Genomic DNA, 22,838 nt, shown 5'->3' with positions numbered 1-22,838 from the left:
TTAAAGACTATCTACATGTAGAATTTCATTGCGTATCTTTTCCCCCCTAGACAAAAAGTTGTTAATTCAGTCAGTTTTTAGGATTTTTCAATAAAATTTTAATGGAATTTAGTTCGAAATGTCCTTCGACTGATAGAGTAATAAGAATGCAAAAATTTATTTTAAAAACATTGTTGTTAATTGTTTTCTGATGGGTGGCGCTTGTCGGACATCTCTGACTTCCAGCATTTCGTTTATCGAGTGAATTTAGAGCAACAAAAAACTACAGCGAGATAGTCGTTAACAGTAATACAAATCAGTTTTCTGGAAATTTTTAGCCCAATCGAATTGATATTCAAGAAATTATTAACTTTTCAAGACGATAGCAGCTAGGGACTCGCGCGCGGGTTATATAGAGTCTCTGATTCAATTCATAATACAGTTCAGCGGCGCCAAAAATAAAAAATAATCAAGTAATCAGATAATATTAAAGTATTATGCATAAATAATTAACATTGGATAGTGTAAAATAATATATTAATTTAGTGTTATGTACAGTAGATTGGTTCTATTTTTGAGACAAATCTAACAAAAATATATCATCTCTCACTTTTTTCAATTAAAAGAATTTGAAGTATTGCAACATTCGCGGAATTATGAATCCGGTGAATCTCAACAATTATATGTTTATGTTTTGTTTTACTTTTGTACAGTTTGTCTCAAAAATAGAACCATTAGATTGCACATAATATTAAATGAATGCATTATTTTACATTATTCAATATTATTAATTTATGCATAATATTTTGATGCAAACTCCTGTTGGAAAAAACAGAATCCAACGATTAAATTTGGACCACAACGAACAAACAAAAAATCCTATTGTAATGTGAAAAAAAAAATTTGGACAAAAATAAAAAAGAGGAAAAAAAATGAGAAGGCAGCCAACCACATACCCTTCCGTCTCTTTTTCTTTCTTTCATCTTTTATTATTTTTATTATGATCAAATTACAATAAAATAACATTCAAAATAAAAATAATTACTACATTCCCTGAACATGTTATTAGGAAATCCTCAAAACTGACTGAATAAGCACGAGTTGAAGTGAAAAACGAATTAAGATTGATTTACAATAAAGCCAGTTTTTTGTCTTCAATTAGAAAAATAAAAAAGCTACAACTTTTTGCCTGGTGGAAAAAGATGCGCAATGAAATTCTACATCTAGATGTAGTCTTTAAAAATTAAAATTCGAAAATGTTTTTTAAAGCCTCCAGGGTTCTTCCCATTCTCTTCGAAATAAGTTTATGTGTCCTTTTTCGATCCCTCCTCTTATCTTTCCTTCTTTTTAAATATTAGATAACTGGAACGCCTGTTACAATGTTACATTTGAAATGTTTTAGGTCGGTTTTTGGTATAACCGTGGGACCGAATCCGTTGATGGGTGAGACAACTGGGACGCAATACTACGAGGGCATTCGAATTCGAGCGACGCCGGCGGCAGTGACGTACTCCAGTCAGATGGTCATTGGAACAAACACAACGTCTATCTCCATCGCCAGTAATACAACTCCCGCTAAGGTGCTTCCCGTTCAACAGCGTACAGTCACGGCTATAAATCCCACCCCTGATAGCACAGCCCCTGAGAATCCCGGAGCACAAAGGACCCCTGCCCCAGCTTCCCCCATCCTCAAAGCCCAACTTTCCGCACCACCAAAGCCTCCCACCCCGAATCAAGCCCAGAATCCGGTCACAAAGATTGACTCAAAAAGTCAGGTGGGTCCGAGTCCTCACTCTGAAAGTCATTCACTCGGCTATCATTTTTTGATATTATCTCTTTCTTTCTTTCTTCCGTTTCTTTTCATTCCTTTGCAGTCATTGTCACATTTCCTCCTGCATGATACTAAATCAGAAAAGAAAAAAACAATTCTTTTTGAAATAACACATTAAAAAGGAATGACGGGGACGGATTCGAGGCTTGGGTTTGAGATTCTATTTCCTCCAGATTTTTGACGTACTTAAAAAAAAGATCATTTTTGTGTTTTTGTTTCCTTTGGTCTTTTTTTGTTTGGTTGGTGCCTTTAGATTCAGTTCCTTTCCTTTTAACCTTTCGTCTTACAGTTTTTTAAAATGAGTTTTGGTATTGTTATTTTTTGTTACATGTTGAAATCGGTGATTAAACAGGGTGGCCCCTAACCCTGGAAATAAAAGTGTATTTTCTTACTGGATTTTTTCTAATTTTTAATTTAAAAAACGTATTAAATGTAACAAGCGAAAAGTTAAATGAGAACCAAGAATGTTATATAATATCTATGGGTTCTGCGAATATTCGGCTTTTGTCCCGGTACCGTTAAGAAAGCGACTATCATCCCATTACGAATAAGCATTCATGCGCAAAATATGCGGGAAAACTCTGATGGACAAAGTAAGTAACGAGATAATTCTAAAAGAATGTGGTGCAAAAGAGACACGAGAGTCTGCATGAAAAAATGCATGGACATAAAAGAAGCTAGAGAACTATGTCAGGATAGGAAAGTATGGCAGCAAATAGTTAATAAAAAGAGTGTCAGTGGAGTGAATGACGCCTGAAACAAAATACCTTGGCCACTAATCGACCTAAGTGGGGAACCATACATAACGACTTTGTGAGGATCTTCACTTCAGGTGATTGCTAGAGAGATTGATCAGCAACCTGGGTTGGAGCAGAGTTGCGGAAAGAACGTGTTATTTACATAAATAACATGAGAAGTCTTGCTCAATCTGAAAATTCTCTATCCCTTCCCCACATTACTCCTTTCCCCACCGAGTGAGTCACGCCTACCCCGAAAGGGAAATGGCTTAATGGTGTAATAATAAAACGAGTCTATCGTTCCGCTACGGATAAGAATTAGGCTAACTTCATTTAAATAAATTTTCAGAAGGAATAAATAACCTATTATTTTTCAGAACATTTCCTACGAATTTAAAACTCCAGTATTTTTTATTGCAGTGTGTAATGTAACTTAGTCTCCTATAACTTTAAAAACAAGAAACTTTTAAAGATTTTTAATTCTTATAACACTTCTACGTTTCTGATCAATTTCATACAAAGTGAAGTTAGCCTAATTTTTGTGCGTAGCGGAAAGATAGACTAAAGCTTATTTGTAATCAGATGATAGACGCTTTCTTACCGGTAACGAAAGAATAGCCTAATATTCGTAGAGTATATCGATATAATAAATAATTGGAATCCATAATTAATTATCATTTCAAAGATGATCAAATTTTAATTAATGTGTTTCTCATTCTGTTCATTAGTCAATTCTCGAAGACTTCGCCATCTTAGGGTTTTAAATTATTCACTAATTTTCTCATTATTATTTAAAAAAGTAAATTAAATACAATTTCACACACAACTATTGAAATAATATCATTTTTTTTAAATTACCCGGAAAATAATGTAACAAGCTTTTCTTGAATTTTAGTGGCCACTCTACTAAAAATTAGTAAAAAAAGTAAGAAATTATTTGAATGTTTTGAAATTCGAAAATTTATTAACTTTATGTGTTGACGCATAATTTTCTTTTGTTTCAATGTTTTCGAATTCGGACGCATTCACTAATTTGTACAAATATAAAATTGATAATTTGCATTCTTCTAATTAAAAAAAAGTGTGGGAAATTCGAATGCTTTAAAAATATAATTCAGATTTTCATTGATAAGATAGTTATAAAATAGCTGGGTTTTTTTCTTTGCAAAAACATGTCATGCTTATTTTTCTTTTTATGTTCGTTATAACTTATAATGGTGTTTGTGACTTGTTTTTTAATGTAAACTGCATAGCACATATAATTTTTTTCACTAATACATTGATGTTAAGTGCTTATTCTTCAGAGCTGCCTGTTTTTAGTGCTTATATTATCTGTTAAACATGATCTCAATCGTTCTTTAAACAAATATTTAAATTGTTTTTTATTATGAAAAATCCATTCACAGAGAAAAAAAGTTTACTTTTTATTTGTCAAAGAAGTATTGGAGGACTATTTTTAAATGTTTTTTGCAAGAAAATATTTCAATCTGTACATTGTATTCAATTTTTCCAGATTAAAATTTCACTGTACGGGGTGGTCCAATTGAACTGATACTTTTTTAACTCTGTATTATCTTATATAATAATAAATTTGATTGTTGCGATTAAAAAAAATGTTCTAAAATATTTAAATTTTACAAATTTATGTCGAATTTTCTATATGGTCGAAAAACGAGTCGCACGCTGCACGAATGTGCTCCTGCGGGATCTTCGTCCATTCACGACTTTTCGGTTTCGTCATTTTGCAAGACAAGGTCAACACTAAAAAAAAACAGATTATTGATGTGCTTAAAAATACCCTTCTTCATGATTGGATGAAGATCCCGCAGGAGCAAATTCGTGCAGCGTGCGACTCATTTTTCGAACGACTCAGAGCCATAGTTTTCGCTCAAGGCGACCCTATAAAAAATTTGAAATAAATTTGTTTAATTTAAATGTTTTCTGCCATTTTTTAAGTGCTTGAATAAAATTAAATTGTAGTGAAAAAATACAGCGTTCTAAAAAGTTTCAATTCAATTGGGCCACCTTGTACAGTGTGCGGTTAGCCGCTTTCTAACGGATAAAAAACGACAGCTCTGAATTTTGTTGTAGCTATCACAGTTAAGTAAAATGTAGAACATTGTGGTTCAAAGTTGTATCTTTGAAAAATAAATTTTCGAATTTTTTTCATTTTACCAAAGCATAAATTGATAATTTTTCTGAAGAAATGATGTCCTAAGAATAAAAAATAAATAAAAACACGTTTCTTCGACTTCGCAAAATTTTGCATATATTTGATAAGGAGGAAATACGATTTTTTGTACACTTCTTTTTATTCCTGCTACTTAAGAACAAAACTTCATTAACTAGATTTTCAGGAAATTATTTGTTCATTTTTGTAATCATTTTTGTTAAATGGCATGAAGAACATTCGAAAGCCGGTATTTGAGCAATTTTAATGTAGAATCATAAACTTGTGCGCTAACATGCAATCACTGGAATTGTTGAGTATTGTTTGGTGTGGATTAGGTGTCAGTGTCGCACCCCCATTTGAGCCAAGCACTTCTGACCAGTGGATCTCAAATGCAACAACCTCAACAGCCTCTTCAGCATCAGCAGCAGCAGCAGCCATTGCCGCAACTGCAGTCGCAGCAACAGATTCAGATTCAGACGCTGATTCAATCTCAACCTCAGCAGATGCAGGTAGTGGTGAGGGACGATTCGAGAAGCAGTACCACTTCCAGTTCCATAATTAAAAGCCTCCTGGCTACCAAGGTAACGGTCAGCAGCGAATGCATGTCCAGTGCCGCTGCGACTTGTGTGTCTACCCCTTCTGCCTGCGTAACAAACACCACTAGCATCGCATCCGGCATCAGTGCCAACCAGCCAATAACCATCAACCAGGTATGGTTGTCATAACTAGGTCTTTCGTAGATCACATAAACGTTTGAATATATGGGCGGAGGCTTTTTCTTTCTTTCTTGATTACTTTTAGCCCCTTGCTGTTAGCAAATCGCTATGTTAGACCATCTCTAGAAATTCAATTATCGTAATATGCTTTGCTTTTGAGAATTTTAGTCAAATCTAAAGATTATTTCTTAAATTTCTTTACATTAATGATATTGAATTAGTTTTTGCTTTGTGTAACCATTACAATCAACAATTTTCAGAAACTAAACTCTTCTTTCACTTAATTTAGTTCTTTTAAAAATTCATTCCATTTAGCAAAAACTCCCTACACAGACAAGAGGTAGGCCAAAGGTCTACACATGAAAATCTGCTACCATCTCCGTATGTACTAGATCTTCGAACATAGCAATCCGAACCTTTCTATATTCGAAATTATTAAGTTTTTGATTTGTGCTCCATCCATATATTTTTTCATTTGTGGTAAATTTTATGGTCTGCGGAAAGAACTTCGGAGTAATTGCTCTTCCTCGTTCAGTGGCGTGACCCTCGTTTTTAGGATTGGAATTTTTTTTTCGTTTTTTTTTTAATTCGAATTACCTGTAATCGAGATATTATTCAACGAGTAAGAGTGGTTGACCAGTACTAATTGAGTAAAATGCATACATCTTTTACAGAATTCAACATTGATTAATTTCAGTTCACCGTAAATTCAATTTAATATAAATGTAATAATTATTTTAATATAAATATTTTGGATATAAAAATTGGTAAAAGTTAGAAGTCGTGATTGAGGGCCTGGAGCCGTATCTAAATGTTCGTAATAATTACAAAATCTAAAATATTTAATAACTTGATTTTCATTTGTATTTAGATTTACGCGTTGGAAATATTGAGTGTGCTTACTGGAATATTCACAAATTTGAATGTTTTCAGATTCGGATAGCATGTATTTATTTCTCTTAATCGAATCTTTCATATTTATACTTTTCGCAAGATCATACTGTTAATATTATTATATTTAAAACTAGAAAAATTTATAATGCATTTTTCAAAACCCTACACAGTTCAATTTTATTTTGCATCATTCCGCGCTAAGTGAAAATTGATTTTGTTATACTAAAATTAACAAGGCACGATTAAATTCCACAGAATACCCGACTGTACGGTCTTTAAATATAACGCTACATTATAAACAAAATAAAGTATGATTTAATTTCGAATAATTTAATTTAAAATAAATACTTTAAGGATTTTGCCTCGTAAATTAACTGTATGGAGTGTTGGTATGTTCAATTAATTTTAATAGAATCAACACCGCTCCGTAATTTAAACTATTTTATGAAGATCGTCAAAATTTATATATAGAAAATTCAAGAATTCTATTTTGCGATTTAGTTACATCGCTTCAGAAACCATCTTGGTTACGCCACTTTCGATCGTAGGTACCAGTGCGAGCCTCTAACAATTTTTGTGAATTTTGATTTGTTTTTAAATAACACGTATCGTTTTTCAGCATGTTTTAAAATATTAGTGAAATTGTCAGTAACTGTAAAATGTCTTAATACGACACGAACTATCTCGAAGTTATTCAAAGTAGAAATTTTAATCTTTGAGTGAAAGGGACAGCAATTTTGTTTTACTAATTGTTTATTTATCGTTACACATTTTGATTGGAATTGATTCATACGTTGGCCATAGTTATTGCGTTTTCTATTACTTAATTAATTAATTATTAAAAAATATATTGAATTTTTAGAACCAATATTGGATGACTAAATACAGATATTTCTACTTATATACTTTTCTTTAATTTTTTTATTGAAATTCACATTTCCCCCCCATAGTTCCAATTAAATGGGGCTATCTCATTTCAAAATATTTTATTTTTGCATTTCTGCTGTGATATGCTCTCTTATTAGAGGAAATGTTCAAATAAATATTATTTGTTAATCGATTTCAATAGGATTTGTCTTAAAAGTTTTTTTAATCACATTTAATAATTTTCAACAATTTGCGCTTTGCCATCGGGAAGGATGAACTGAGAAACTGAGAGTTGCTTTCCCTTCATACATAACCAATACTGTTTTTATACTAACAAAAGCATGAGACAAATCAAATCTAGTTTTCTTTAATAGGAAAATCATTACCGATTCGAATTTTTATATTTAAATACATACCTAATAACAATTCTTGAAATAAAATAGCAACTTTAGTTTTTTTAGTTCTTTTTTTTATATAATAATTTACTTTGAGTATAAATCACATTTACCCAAAGGCACTTTAAACAGAAAAACAATTAATTAGTTTTGTAATTTCTTTATTGATTCGTGTTTCTAACATAGGTTACTCAGCGTCAGCAACAGCAGAGGTTGCTGCAACAACAAATGACTGGTGTTATTCAGCCTGTATCTCTTGCAGTGACACCAGCAACGACAGTTGCATCAACAGCCTTACCCAATAAACCCCTCATCAACTCAAAACAGAAACCAGCTATCGTAACGACTCCTGCTAAAAAAATACAAAGGCTCAACGGAGCCAAAGTTATCATGACTAATAATTGTGACAAGGTATTTTTATTAACAAATATTAGATTCTATTTTTTCACTGATTTAACACTAGAACGGCTGCGGTTGGCCATATATATATAATTCGATATAGGTCGTATATTCGATATAGATACTGTTCATTTTGGGCTATTTAAAATTTGTCATTGCATTATGAGAAAGTCAAATATTCGTCAACTTTCGCAACAATTTCGTCAATTTCCCCCCAAAAAAGATAAAATTAAAAAAAAATACGGAAGCTTCCTCTGGCGCAACTCAAAAATAAATGCCAAAAATGGATTCCTCGACCCCGAAACCCCCCGGATACAAATTTGGCTAGAGAAAAAAATGTGTTTTTGTCTTTTTCATACAACATCTGTCACTTTTTGGAAAAAAACCTACCTTGAAAATTCATTTTAGAGGTATGGTTTCTTGAGGAAAAATTCTTGAAAGGATAGAAAGAACGCCGTGAGGGGGTACGCAACTCGGCAAAAAATTTGAATATATATACATATATGTATATATATATATATAACCGCGGTAAATCGTACTTATGGAATGTGTGTATGTGTGTGGCCATAAGTGTGATTAACCGCGGTTCTACTCGGAGCCGGTGTCATTTTTAGGTGACGATTGCTTCCAGTAGGACCATGCGAGGGTTGTTTAACGTTTTTTTAAAATTATATATGTGTGTGGGGGGGGGGGCGTGAAGGTGAAAAAACCTGTATGGGTTAAATGGCTTATGTGGCCGTACAATGTACACATGATATATTTTGGCAATAATATTATCCATTATGAGATGAAACGATAGTGGTACATTTCACATGAAATGATTAAAATTCACGAAATCGATTCGGTCTGTGCCCAATAGATCAGCAAGAACAACAACGAGAAGATGTAAATGAGTCCAAATGACCCATTTAGTCGTTCTAGTGTTAAGTTCAATGCATTTTTAAGATTAAGAATTGGAAATGATCAGAATTTTTAGTGAACCGTGAAGTCGGAAAACCCCCGGGAATTCTATTTAGGATTGGTGTTTTTTTTCTTCTATCGAAAAATCGACTTTATTTCTGCTTCATCTTCTTTATTATTCTTTATTCGAGAGTCAGAGAGAAAAAATCCGATGGCATCGTGTATCGTCTATGATACCATTAAAGTTATTCGACGGTTAGAATAAATATTTCACAAAGTTGATATAAAAAAAAATTGGACAAATTCGAATATTTTTGACTCAACTTTAAACATGTTATACCGTGCAAGCAAAAATGTTCATAATAATTATTATAGATTGGTGCGAATTTGTAGAAATTTACCTTTAAAATACGATTCCAGTGACATTGAAATATGTTTATTACATTAGATTGTATTCAAGTTTTAAGAAAACATTTAAGTTTGCACTACTTTTGCTATATCTTTTAACCTGTTTAAGTTTGGCACGTGTAAATAAATGTAATCTTTACGACATGAGCTCTCATTATGTACATTATGTGAAAATTCCTATTTTTATACGTTGGTCAGGCCAAATTACAGAGGCCTGTATAAATAGAGCGGGGGGGGGGGGGGCTTTCCTGTCCACTGAGGCACTCTGATTATCTATGTAGCCTGGAAAAGAACTTACATCAAAACCACAACTTAAGCAATTTTTTTCCTCTTAAATGTTAATGGCTACCCTGAAAACCATTATAAATTAAATTATTACAGATTTTTTAATTTGATTTATAATTATTTTATTTTAAGTTGCTCAATTACAAATTTATATAGTTTAAAACCATACCGTTTATAATTTATAGCTTCATACGTCTTCTTTGCATAATTTTGAAACAGTATAGTCTGAATTTTAATAATCACCTATAATCGTCTATTTATCAGACTGAAGTAAGCGATAATGAAAATGGGCAAGCGACAATTCCGCCAATGATAGTAAGCGAGAACCACTTGTCTACTGGTGGTAAGGTTTGTAGACCGCCATCGATGACTACCACCACGAACAAAAACCAAAGATCGATCTGCACTCCGATTGCCGAAGACTCGGACTCGACGAATAACTCTCTGGCATCCAGCAGTGGCATCGGTGGAAGCAGAGATTGTTCGGGTGTCGGTGCTGAGGAGGAAAACTCTCTCACCAGCTTCGAAGGTATTCTTCTCAACGGCGTACCCAGGAATCTCGACATCGATGCCCATGAAGATGGCTCCTCCAAGGATTCATCGAGTATCGGATCCAAAGAAAAGCCACTTCAGACTATGATGTTAGCTGATTTACTTGAAAGGAAGGTCGAAAAGGAGCCTGTTCTAAACGGAGTCTTAGGTAAAAAAAGCTACTCAATTTTCATAAATACAATTTGAGGTCCCATTGTTTTCCGTTCTCCAATTTTCAATTTTGTAGCAAATTTTGCTAGAATACCGAAAGCAGTAGTGTTACTACCAGCATAAACTCCAAAATGATCACGTCAATTCATAAAAGAAGCTCAACTTTATGTTGATAACACTGCACTGTCTTTGCTACCATAGTAAAAGTTACGCAGTAAGAATATTTGTTTTAGGAGTTACTTCTCAGTACATGAGAAATGGAATCTCTGGAAATCTAATAGGCATACATACTCATTAAATAAAAAGCTTTTTGCTATCTTTTTGAATAAAATTAAACATAAAATTTCTCAATTCCAGGTAAAAATTCAATCAACGAAAAAGGAATGGATTTGGTGGAGAACCATATAAAGAATGTACTGAAAGAATCTCCGACCGATGTTCTGAAGATAAAATCTGAGATTGAGGATAGTGTAATGCAGAGCGAGGTCTCCGAAGACGCTTTCATCGAGGCTCCCCGTAACATGAAAAGGCCCGCGAACGAAATAGAAGAAGTCGACATAAAAAAGCTTAAATATTCAAATGGCACTACGTCACCCGATCCCGCGGTTGATTCCACGACTGTAGAGTCGACGCTCTCTAGCATCAAGTCCGAGGATCTTGATGACGACAAGGACAGTGAAAAGGCCACCGTCTCTTCTACGGCTGCAAATCTCTATGCCGCCCTAGCCGCCGACTGTATAGAGGATGAGAATGACCTTGAAGAGCCTGTGCTCAATAACAAAGAGGAACCGCCTCCAATAATAAAAGAAGCTCTGCCACCACAGGTAATAAATCAAATTGATCATCAGCAGCCGCACCAGCAGTTGATTATGGCTTCTCCGAGGCAGATTGTAGTTCAGCAAGCAATCCAACAGCTCCAGACGAACAATCAAATGCTTATTCCAGCCATGAAAGGAAGACAGGGACAGTCTCAGCCTCAGGTTCTTTTGCAGCAAAGCGCAGGAGGCCAGTTGCAATACGTCGTTTCAGGCGGTGTTCCTGGACAAAATTATGTTCTTGCCCAGCCCCAAACGGCGCTTGTACAAGGCCAGCATCAGACCGTCCTTGTTGCACAGACGACACAACAACAAGGCACTGGGGCGAAAACTATCATCATTCTGCAACCTCAGGCAGCTACTCAGCCTACGGCGCAGAAGATGGTTGCCGTTACGCCTCAGGGTCAGCAGGTAAAATATTCAAAATTTGCGAGCACTCATTTGGCGATAATTATTATATCAAAGATATGGAAATAAATGTCTTATTTCACAGGTGGTTGTAACGCAGGTACCGCGGCCGATTTTGCAGAGTCCTACACTCGGAAATATCCCTCCACCTCTGGTTCCTACTTCGTCAGGGATTCCACAGTCTATAATCGTCAACAGTTCTGTAGCGCAAAGTAATCAGAACACTGTGACGGTGACGCTCCCAGCGTTAACGCAACAATTGCCAGTGACCTCAAGCGTCCCATCGCGGGTTGTAACGCCAACACCGGCATCCACACCACCTCCAACGCGACCCACGACTCCACACCAGGCTGCCGCCACACACAGCATTGCCGTGAAACAGCCCATTAAAATCGTCAAGACCGTCAGTTCTTCGACATCGACTGAACCCGACTCAAAACCCTCCACCAGCCAACAGCCAGAGCCGAAGACCATTACTATCAAGATTGACCCAAACGCTTTTTTGTGCGAATGGCGAGGCTGTCTCCGGTAAATATTGTATTATTAAGCTTACATAGATTGTTGCTTAGGCGTAAGCCTTGTGAACATGAGCACTAAAGCTATCAATAAGCTACTCTATTTTTACAATAGTATATTATAGTCCGAGATCCTGCTGCAAAATTCGACATGTATAATGTTATTGCAAAAATCTAACTCTTATAAACTGTATCTTCATTGCTGTAAACGGTTGCCATAGTCATTTTAGTGCAAAGTTCGAAAAACAATGTCAAAACAGCAATTGTTTATAGCATTTTTTTAAATTTGCAAACATGGTTAAAGAATTATTTTTTGTTTTTAATGAAGAACTCGGTCACTGGTTCATTATAGCAATGAGTTGCCATAGCGTAACTCGTGCTGAATCTTAGTTCTCAGGTCAAAGTTGAACTTTTCGCAACTATCGAGTGAATAGACGAATTTTGCATAGAAATTAAGGGCGTAAAATTTCAATCATTATGCAACGCGGTTGCTACAGATCCGATGGTGCAAACAACGCCATGAGCCATTGAATAGAGAATGACGGAACGAAAACAGATTTTTTCTCGTTCATCCTCACCTATGTCTGTTGTATTTGAGAGTAAGTTTGACAGGATTCGGTTCAACATTTTTTCAAAAAAAGACGTTCATTTGAAATCTTCATGTCATCTTTATTAAACCTGATTGAATGTTGAAACCTTTATTACAATTATTGAATTTTCCAGTCAATGAATTGTATGCAATCAATCAATTTCAATTAATAAATTAAATTAAATTCTTAATATCATAAATTGCATTATTACAGATTAAATTAATGATTTATTATTGATGTTTATTGAATTATAGATACTATTACTTGCATCATTAATTTAATTAATAATTAAACTTAATTAATTAAGTGATTTAATTAAAGTCCAATTATTATTGAGCTTTTATTATTAAATTTTAACCTATAGGTAATTTAGGGATCATTTAGGGCTAACTTATTCCCGTAATGTCAAATTTAATGCTCTATATTCAATGAAAAAAACCGGGGTCCGGCTAGATTAACATTAAACTAGCAGGACCACACAGAAAAGAATGACTTGAGCAATATTTCTTTGCACCATAATTTAGGGCTCATTTTGAGCTCATTGAATGCCCTTTTGCCAAATTTGATGCTCCGCGTTTTTTTTCAAACTGCGGTCCTGCTAGCTTAACGTTAAGCTAGTCAGACAACACTTAGATAAAAATGACTTAGGCAATATTTCTTTGCACTATAATTCAGGGCTCATTCAATGGCCTGTTCCTGAATTCCATGCTCTGCAATTTGTTGAGAATACCTGTGCTTATGTTAGCTTAACGTTAAGCTAGCAGGAACGCACAGGGGAAAAACGTCTTGGGCATTATTTCTTTGTACAATAATTTAGGGCTCATTTAATGCCCTATTGCCAAATTTGATGCTCCGCATTTTTATAAAGTACCTGTGGTCCTGCTAGTTTAACGTTAAGCTAGCAAGAACATACATAGAAGAAAATGACTTGGGCAATATTTCTTTGCACTATAATTTAGGGTTCATTTAATGTCCTATTACCAAATTTGGTGCTGTATATTTAAAAAAAAAATCTTTGGTCCTGCTGGCTTAACGTTAAGCCGGCAGGACCACACATAGTAAAAATGACTTAGGCAATATTTTTTGCATTATAATTCAGGGCTCATTGAATGCTGTATTTCCAAATTTGATGCTTCGCAATTTTGTGTGAAAACCTGTGGTCATGATAGCTTAACGTTAAGCTAGCAGGACCGCACAGAGAAAAAACGAGTTAGGCATTATTTCTTTGCACAATAATGTAGGACCCTTAAAATATTTAGTATAGCACTAGTGTGGCACATGTAATAAATGACAGCTGCCTATGTTGACGTTACATAGATAAATTTTTATTTATATAGAAAAGATTTAAATAATTTTATTCCCCGCGAAACATATTTTTCGTAGTGTTTGTAATCGTAGTGATCCTGCAATGGACGTGGTAGATATACTTTTGAATTATTCAAAGTTTATCAAACAATACTTCAATTTATCAAACTTGCACTTAAATGTAGCAGTTTTTATATCTCGATATTCTTTACATGGCACAGTAAATTGTTTCAACGATTTAGAAATTTTATTTGTTTTTGAGCATTGAGGTTCTATTTACACGAACCATGAAGGCGGTCATCGCTACCCGTACCACACTAGCACCGCGCTCGAGAGGATCTGCCATTTCGGTGCGTCATTATTTGATGCTGCTTATGGCTCTTTCATACCTCATCTAGCCGACTTGGGCTGGCTGCAGTGATGCAACGGACCGCGCGACTGTTTCAACAACACATGCACCAAAAAGCGCGTGTCTATTTAAAATCAATCAATTCTATCAATACTAATACAAATAAATATTTTAAACAAGTTTTCAATTTAAAAAATTACTTAAATTGAATCTCAGAAATAGCTCATTTCTTTAAATAATTTATTAATAATGTAATATTAAATGTATATACTTTGTAACTTAAATAGATCCGCGGTTTTCGGTACATATGCAGTTGAACAATTCGCAGTCATTTCTTGCACATTGATAGAAAAAATGTTCAGATTTATGCGCATAGGCTGCTGCTGCACTGTGGAAAAATAAGTTTAAAATGAACCCAAGAAAATTTCACAATTTTGATGACTTCGGATATTACCAAAAATTTAAGAAAATATTAGAAATTTAAATTATTTTTGCAAGACCTATTTAAAAATAGATAAATTGGTTTTATCCTAGGTTCATTTTATAAAGAATTTTGAGAGCAGTCAACTCTGAAGAAAGAAAATTGTTTAGTTCTGACATAATTAAAATTAAGAAAACTTAATGAATCATTAAAAAAGAGGCGACCTTCATCTTTTGACCGGTCTAGTATATTATTAATAATTATAATACCTTAAATTTTGTTTTAAAAAAATCAGTAAATATAATATATGTGTATCAGTTGCAGATTGTATTAATTAATACAATCTGTAGCTGGTATACGTATATATGTATACTGATTTATAGTATTTCAAAACGAAAAATTTAAGGTATACATATATTTGAAAAAAATTTCGATACTACTTATTAGAACTTCAATGTTTATAAATAGTGGCATTTTTAGCCCGATAAAAGATTGATTTTATAAAAATGTGACAAACTTTTTATTCATAGCTTTTTACAATATTTTTTTAATTATACGATTTAAATGAATGGTGGCTCTCTTGTCTTGTAATTAGGAACACATGGTTCAACAAATAGAACTAAAAGATTTAAAAAATACTGCATTAAATTATACAGTTACTTAAGTAAATTAGAAGAAAACATTCATATTATGCTAAATATTTGAATGTAATATACACGAGTGAAAATTCCTAAATATTAAACTGCAAACGGTTCTGCAACAGCATTGTTCTAGAATATAGTACGAACATCCTATGTCTTTTCCGAAATTGAAATAGAAATACGATCATAAATAACAAGCAGAGACGCTGAAATTGAAATAAGAATTCGATCATAAATAACAAGCAGAGAAGCTATATCAATAGAGTAGCCGACACTCAAGGGTCCTTTGTTAAGCTTTCAGATTAAAATTTAGAAGTAGATTTTGTAAATTTCATAGTTAACAGCCTAAAACATAATAATTCGGAATCCACGCGTTTCGATGACTTCAGATATCTAACTTTTTTTTAATGCTTAAAATTGTAATTAATACAACGTTTCTCGTAAATGGAATGAGATACGCCAAAAAAGACAGCATTTTTTAATCCAACTAGAAAATTGTATATTAGTATGTAAGTTATAATTATAAATAAGTATAATGAGAAAATTCATTAATTAAAAAAAGTATTAATAATTTAAAGAGAAGTTTAAAAAGAAAGAGTCGGATTAGCGACGGCCAACTACTGTAAATAACTCTGCCCGCTCGGTACGTGACGAATACAAAAGGAACATTGTATTACCGTCGCACCACTCTTAAGAGGACCACTAAAAGGACCTTGAAAAGGACCCAAATCTAGACTATCTCAGAGACTAAATCGTTTGAAATCGACTCTGCTTATAGTCTCAAATTGGCTAGGCTATTTCGCTAGAGAATACTCAGATTTCTATCGGTAGGGTGTGCTCTAGTAATCGGAACAGACTTAACTAAACTGATATATTTTATTTTTGGTAAAGAAAAAACCTAAAAGCCTATGTTAGTATATTGACAAATAGAGGTCAGACGAAGGACACGCCAAATGAAAACAAAATAAATGTAGAGAGATTGTTTATTTTTAGGACTTTCATGAAGTTCATGTTTCTGGAAATGGAAACATTTAAATATTTTAATCAGAGAAAAAGAACTATTTTTTATAAAACATGATTTTCCATATTTCTCGTATTTTAATTACAAAAACTCGGCTGGCTGTGAGACACTTGTACCTAAAGCTGGGGTAGCGGTTTACCGGCCAGCCCGCAGTCTACGCGGGAGAAAATCCATTGGGCCAGAAAATTAAAACATCAACAGTTTGCTAAGTACTATTCCAATTGAGCTAAAACTTTCCATAAAACTTCCTAGAATCTTCCCGAACAACTTTCTCACTGACAGTTTTCGCTTGCTCAGAATTCGCTCGACTCCCGAAACTTTGGAAGTTTTTTGTGTACGAATTTTGCGTTGTCTCAGAAAAAAATTATTAACAATTTTTTTAATAAACATTTTGAACTTTCGCTAACGTCATTCGTCGCAGAACATGATAATATATTAATAATAATGATATTTCTGATCAGTTTTGTTACAAAATATTAAAAACTTCCCATTTCGTTACGACTTGAAGTGGAAAAATGCAAAATAAATTATTCAGAGAATAGAACAGTTTTTCGTAAATATTTAGAAAAATAAAAAAGCTACAACTTTTTTTATAAGGAGAAAAATATGCGGCATTAAATTTTCTTTGTGGATATATATCTTAAAAATTAAAATTCGAGACTTTATTTTAAAGTGCTCAGAGGCCTCCCCACTCCAGCGAAATAATTTAATATCTCCTTTTTACATGTGGCTCCTCAATTGCTGCATTTCCGATACCTTACTGAAGTCTTTCAGTAACTTATTCAAGGAAAAGTTGTATTCAATATGATTCGTGTCGAAAATTTGAAGCTTATTTCAAATATCTGTTTTTTTTCTGGAAAAAACAGCAACTATCAAACATTGATATAGATGAAGATAGTCATCAAAAACAATAATTTGTTTAAACAATTATTTTTGCTAAATCTAATTAATTATTAAGTCACTTCTAAGGAAAACTAGACAAATAGTTAAAAATTTCAAGAAAAAACAGCAACATTCTACCATTAGGCAAAAGAGAATATTATTAATAATAATAATGAATTCTTTGAACACTTAATCTTTTAACATTGATGAACTATCACCTCCCTCTAATTGAAAATTGGACAACAAACGAAAAAATTCCTAGGGGAAATACGTGTTAAACTTCATGAGTATTTATTTTTGTGTGGATTCAAATACATTGTTGGCCGGTATTCATTAAAATTCGAGAAAACAAATTTTCCAATGGATTTTTGGCCACCCTACTGTTTAGCACAGCCGGATTGATACTTTTAGCAAAAGGCATCGCATGAACGATGAAGATTTCAATCACATGTACTAAATTCTTAAGATACTTTCTGGACATTCAAATGATGTATTAAATATTCAATAAAAAAAGTAACGTCAAGGTAACACGTTACTTTTTTCAGTAACGGTAGCGGTAACGCGTTACTTTAGAAAAAAGTAACGGTAACGCTTTATAAATTTTTAGGCAGTAATGGTAACGTTGATACTCTGATGTTTATGTGCGGAGCACGTAACCCAATTTCGACTGTATTGTCGAATTTAAAGAGCCGCTCACGCATGAATCATCGTATTTTTGTATAGTTAACGAGGTATTCGTAATTTCGAACTAGGCTGCCACTCATCATGTTGGAAACGTATTTGTATATAAAGGGCAAATTTTTTCAAAATTCAATTGCGTGAAACATTTTATATTCTTTGTGGATTAATTTCTGACTGCATTTAATTTATTTTCTTATATTCATCATTATTCTGTTTATGTTGTAGGCAATTTAAATCTTCGCATGACGTTTATTTGCATGTGTGCGAGGCTCATTGTCCAAACGGAGGCGAGGAAATTCTCTGTTTATGGTCGAGTTGCGACAATTTAAAACGAAGGCGGTTTTCTCTTATGACGCATTTATACGACAGACACTGTAACGCAGATGTAAGTTCTTAATTTTTTTATTAAAAATTATAAGATAACAATCTGAACGCTTGTAAATCTAAAGATTCCGGCTTTTTAAATTATGTTGTAGAACTTTAAAAAAGTATAAATGTAACATCTTAGGGCGTTGTAGAAACTTGCAGGCGGCAAAATGCTGGAAATTTAACCGAAAAAGTCCTTTCTACTATTCTAATATTTTTAGTCGTATTTTTTTAATATGAACCACTTTAAATGCTCATTTTGTTTCTTATTGTAAAATCTATGAACAAGAATTTTTTTTTAAATTTGTATAGCCTGTAAATTAAAAAAATATTGCATTGCAAATATTTTATTTTGTGTGCGTATGTACAAATTAAAAGAATTTCAAATTTGAATGCTTCTATTCCAAAGACTTTACATACTTCAAATTTTTGTTACGTGTTTAACATTGGAAATCGCTCAATAAAATATAACATAGCTAAACTTTTCGATTTCTTTTTCTTTAGACTATGTCGATGAGACGGAAGCAGTTAACGGTTTCTGGAAAAACGGATGTATTGACGACGATTCCCACGACGACGACGGCGACGCCTATCTCTACAGCTAATCATCCCGGATACGCGCCTAACGCGGCTTTCCACGCCATCAAAAGGCACGCTCTGGAGTTTGTCAATCCTAAAGAATTAATGGTAAGTATCTCCACTCTTCTCGCACAATTTCATTTTACAGTCTAAAGTTTACACATTCTCGAGGCTGATCGCAAAGAAAAATCAGAATCAATAGAAATAATTTTCTAATTTATTTTATTCTGTCTTAGATGTTTTAATTTTCAAAAGTCCAGGTTAAACTTTATTTCTGTTTATATTTCCTGAAATACCTGCGCTGAAAGCCAGAAAAATGTGTTGTAATCAAGTTTTCGAAGCTCCGGAATAATCAGTAGCTCCATAAAGGTTGGGACGGCAGGTACTGGAGTATTATCTTAAATTTAATTTAGTGGTTTCAGCATTAACCAACAGGTGTAAACCGAGTGAGTGCCGCTGAGAAAGAATTTCCGAGATTCACTGGACTGTTTCTACAAACGATTCGCCTCTAAAATTTTAATTTTAACATCCCGCTCGAGCTTTGCAATTGTCAAAATTCTGAAATCAATTCTCTTCTCTAAAAATAAATTTAAATACCCTATGCTATTGATTCTTTATCCCACTAATTGGAAATTCTTGATATACACTGCCGGTCAATTAGTATTGCCCACCTGAGCTAAAATCTGTAAAAATTCAAAGTTTCATACCTTTGTCAAAAATTGATGGATTTAAATAAACTCAACGCGGTTTTAAAGTGTAAGGATCCATTTTCCATTAAAAGTGTAAGGATCCGCAATAGGATCCATTTTTATCGAGCCGTTTAAAAATTATGACGATTTTAGTGAAAAAAATCAATTTTTTTTCAAGTTTGATTATCTTCGAATCTATGTACTGTAGAAAAAAACTCCAGAGAAAAAATGTTTGTTTCCACACGTAGAATAAGTGTATATACTAATAAAATTATAACTTGAATTTTTTTTTCATTTTTGACCTGCTATTATACTTACATGTTGTATGTTTTGTTAATAGAATCTTTTTAATAATCATAATATATGTATAAAAAAGTAAAGAAATGTCATAAAAGTGACTTTTGTTAGAATTTAAGTAATGTAATTTGTTTTTCGATATCACAGAAATATATCATACTAAGTAAATTTTAGTAGCTACATGTGAGAAGTACAGAATTTCTCAGAAAAATATTTGGGCGTGAATTAAACTTACGTGAGTTGCACAGTTTGTTTACAAACAAATGTCGCATCTTTACTCAATGCTAGTTATAACTATTCACTTAATCGGCAACGTTATTATCGAATTCTACTTTGCATCGATGATTTGAGTTATCAATTTTAGTTTGTCGCGAGCCCTTGCAAGTGATAGTCGAGTTTAGTTTTATTTCTTGTAACCGTGACGAAACATCTATCATTAATAAATCGTACTGCAATAGTTGGTTTACATAAGAACGGAATAATTAATCGGCAAATCTCTAAACAATTGGATATAAGTAGGCGTATTGTTGACTGGCATGTCAAGAAATATAAAGAAACTGGTACGCTTTATAACGATCGACACAAAAAATGAAAAAGAAAAACAACTGCCGCTGATGACAATTACTTTTGACGCTGATGACAATTATTTTTGACAGCTACTTGAATAACTGCTATTATTAATAAGGTTTTAGAAAATCCCGTATCTTCAAGTACTGTTAAAAGAAGGCTACACGAGAAAGGTTTATTTGGATGCGTTGCTGCTCAAAAGCCTTTTCTAAAATTTATAAATAAAAAAAAATTGCTTAAAGTTGGCTAAAGAGCATGTGCACTGGACTGGTGAAGACTGATTGAAGGTACTTTGAAATGCCCTACCGAAAAGAATCTTTGAGTATATACTAAAAATTCTTTAGGTCAAAGAATCTCAAAGAAATTCTCCGCAGGCACTCAGGTAGATATTTTTAAAGGTCCAGGAAGCTCGTTTAAATGGTCTGAAGGCTTTAAAATATCCTTTCCGAAATTGAAATAAGAATACGTTCATAAATAACGAGCAAAGAGGCTATCTCAATAGAGTAGCCGAGTCTCAAGAGTCCTTTGTTAAGCTTTCGGATTAAAATTTAGAAGTAGATTTTTTTAATTTCATAGTTAACAGCCTAAAACATAATAATTCGGAATCTATGGGTTTCGATGACTTCAGATATCTAACTTTTTTTTTAATGCTTAAAATTGGAATTAATAGAACGTTTCTCGTAAGTGGAATGAGATACGCCAAAAAAGACAACATTTTTTAATTCAACTAGAAAATTTTATATCAGTATATAAGTTATAATTATAAATAAGTATAATGAGAAAATTCATCAATTAAAAAAAAGTGTTAATAATTTGAAGAGAAATTTAAAAAGGGAGAGCGATTAGCCACGACCAACTACTGTAAATAACTCTGCCCGCCCGGTACGTGACGAATACAAAAGGAGCATTATATTACCGTCGCACCACTCTTGAAACGACCATTAAAAGGATCTTGAAAAGGACCCAAATCTCTCAAAATATCTCCGAGACTATTTTGTTTCAAATCGACTTTGTTTATAGACTCAAATAGGCCAAGCTGTTTCGCTAAAGAAAACCCAGAGATTTCTTTCGGTAGGGTGACGAATCAAAATTCCAAATTTTTGGTAAAAAAAGAAGAATTTTCGTTCGGAGAAAAAAGATTGAGAAATATTTGGACACTTGTGTTGTGCCTGCAGTGAAACATGGAGGTGGATTAGTTATGTTACGGGGTTGTTTTGGCGGCGAAAAAGTTAGTGGTCCTGTCAAAATTGAGGGACGTCTGCTTAAAGAAGGATACAAACAAATTTTGGAGCATAATGCAGTGTCTTCTGGGACTAAATTAATAGGGTCTAACTTTATGTTTCAACAAGACAATTATCCAAAGCACACGTTAAAATTGTGTAAAAACTACTTGGAGACTCTTCAAAAGAAAAACGAAAGAAAAAATTATGGAGTGGCCAGCACAATCGCCCGATCTTAATCCTATAGAGTTGTTATGTGAAGAACGAGAACGAGCAGTCCTAAAAACGCAAATAACATCTGCTACTCACTTATGGAATACTTTGCATACCGAATAGAATAAAATTCAAACATCAACTTTGCAAAAACTTTTTGAAAGAATGCCAATATTGTGCCGTGCAGTTATCAAAAACAACGGAGATTACTTTGACGAAAAGAAAGTGTAAACGTAAAATTTATAAATTTGTTCAAATTAACTTTATTATGTATACACAATTGTGATTATGTATTCTTCATTTTTAAAAAGTTTACATATGTTAACAAATATTCTTATGTTTTCTTTATTTAGACTGTTAAAAATAAAAATATTTGATTATCTATTTTTCATTGTGATTCGTTAATGTGATAGTAAAAATAGCATTTTTTTTATTTTTCATATTTATATATAGTGATAAGTATATCAGTGCGTAAATTGTAAGACATTGTATAAATTAAGACTTAATAAATGAAATGTTCATTAACCATTTTCTGTTAAATAACGCTATGATTATACTTCTTATCATTATGTATTATATTTTTCGTAATACTACTAAGTATTTAGGTAAAAAATGAAAAAAAATTCCAAATTAGAATTTTATTAGTATGTACTTATTCTAGATGTAAGGACAAACATTTTTCTCTGGAGTTTTTTTCTACAGTGCATACATTCGGAGATAATCCTACTTGAAAATAATTGATTTTTTTCATTACAATCGTCATAACATTTAAACAGCTCGATAAAAATGAATCCTGTTGCGCTCGTTTTAAAGAGAACACAAATACGCATGTTTTCTTTTTTTTTTCAAATCCGCCGAGTCCTTTCAAAATGGCATACATTTTTCGATGGGCAATCAAATAAGAGAGAAATAGAGAGTCACAATGCACTAGAAATATCAGTTGATAGAAACATGGCGTACCCTACTCGCCCGTATACCCGTGATGGTCATTTG

General features: G+C 33.2%; 1 protein-coding gene across 7 annotated transcripts in view; it reads left to right on the top strand.

Annotated features, from left to right (window-relative positions):
* The window catches only part of LOC117173390 (AT-rich interactive domain-containing protein 2), a 343,637-nt gene that overhangs the window by 284,052 nt on the left and 36,747 nt on the right, over positions 1 to 22,838 (top strand). For 4 of the 7 annotated variants that reach the window (XM_033361920.1, XM_033361919.1, XM_033361918.1 and 1 more), the window contains exons 9-16: positions 1,382 to 1,754; positions 5,056 to 5,430; positions 7,779 to 8,003; positions 9,849 to 10,284; positions 10,644 to 11,512; positions 11,595 to 12,037; positions 18,140 to 18,299; positions 18,785 to 18,967. In XM_033361920.1, coding sequence (XP_033217811.1) covers positions 1,382 to 1,754; positions 5,056 to 5,430; positions 7,779 to 8,003; positions 9,849 to 10,284; positions 10,644 to 11,512; positions 11,595 to 12,037; positions 18,140 to 18,299; positions 18,785 to 18,967 — 3,064 coding nt within the window. The remainder of the gene's footprint in view (positions 1 to 1,381; positions 1,755 to 5,055; positions 5,431 to 7,778; positions 8,004 to 9,848; positions 10,285 to 10,643; positions 11,513 to 11,594; positions 12,038 to 18,139; positions 18,300 to 18,784; positions 18,968 to 22,838) is intronic. The other 3 variants (XM_033361921.1, XM_033361923.1, XM_033361924.1) reach the window with 3 other exon arrangements.

The sequence above is a fragment of the Belonocnema kinseyi genome, chromosome 5, assembly GCF_010883055.1.
Source record: "Belonocnema kinseyi isolate 2016_QV_RU_SX_M_011 chromosome 5, B_treatae_v1, whole genome shotgun sequence".
Taxonomy (NCBI): domain Eukaryota; kingdom Metazoa; phylum Arthropoda; class Insecta; order Hymenoptera; family Cynipidae; genus Belonocnema; species Belonocnema kinseyi.
Note: the sequence above shows the minus strand (reverse complement) of the source record. Positions and strands in the feature narration are given on the sequence as shown.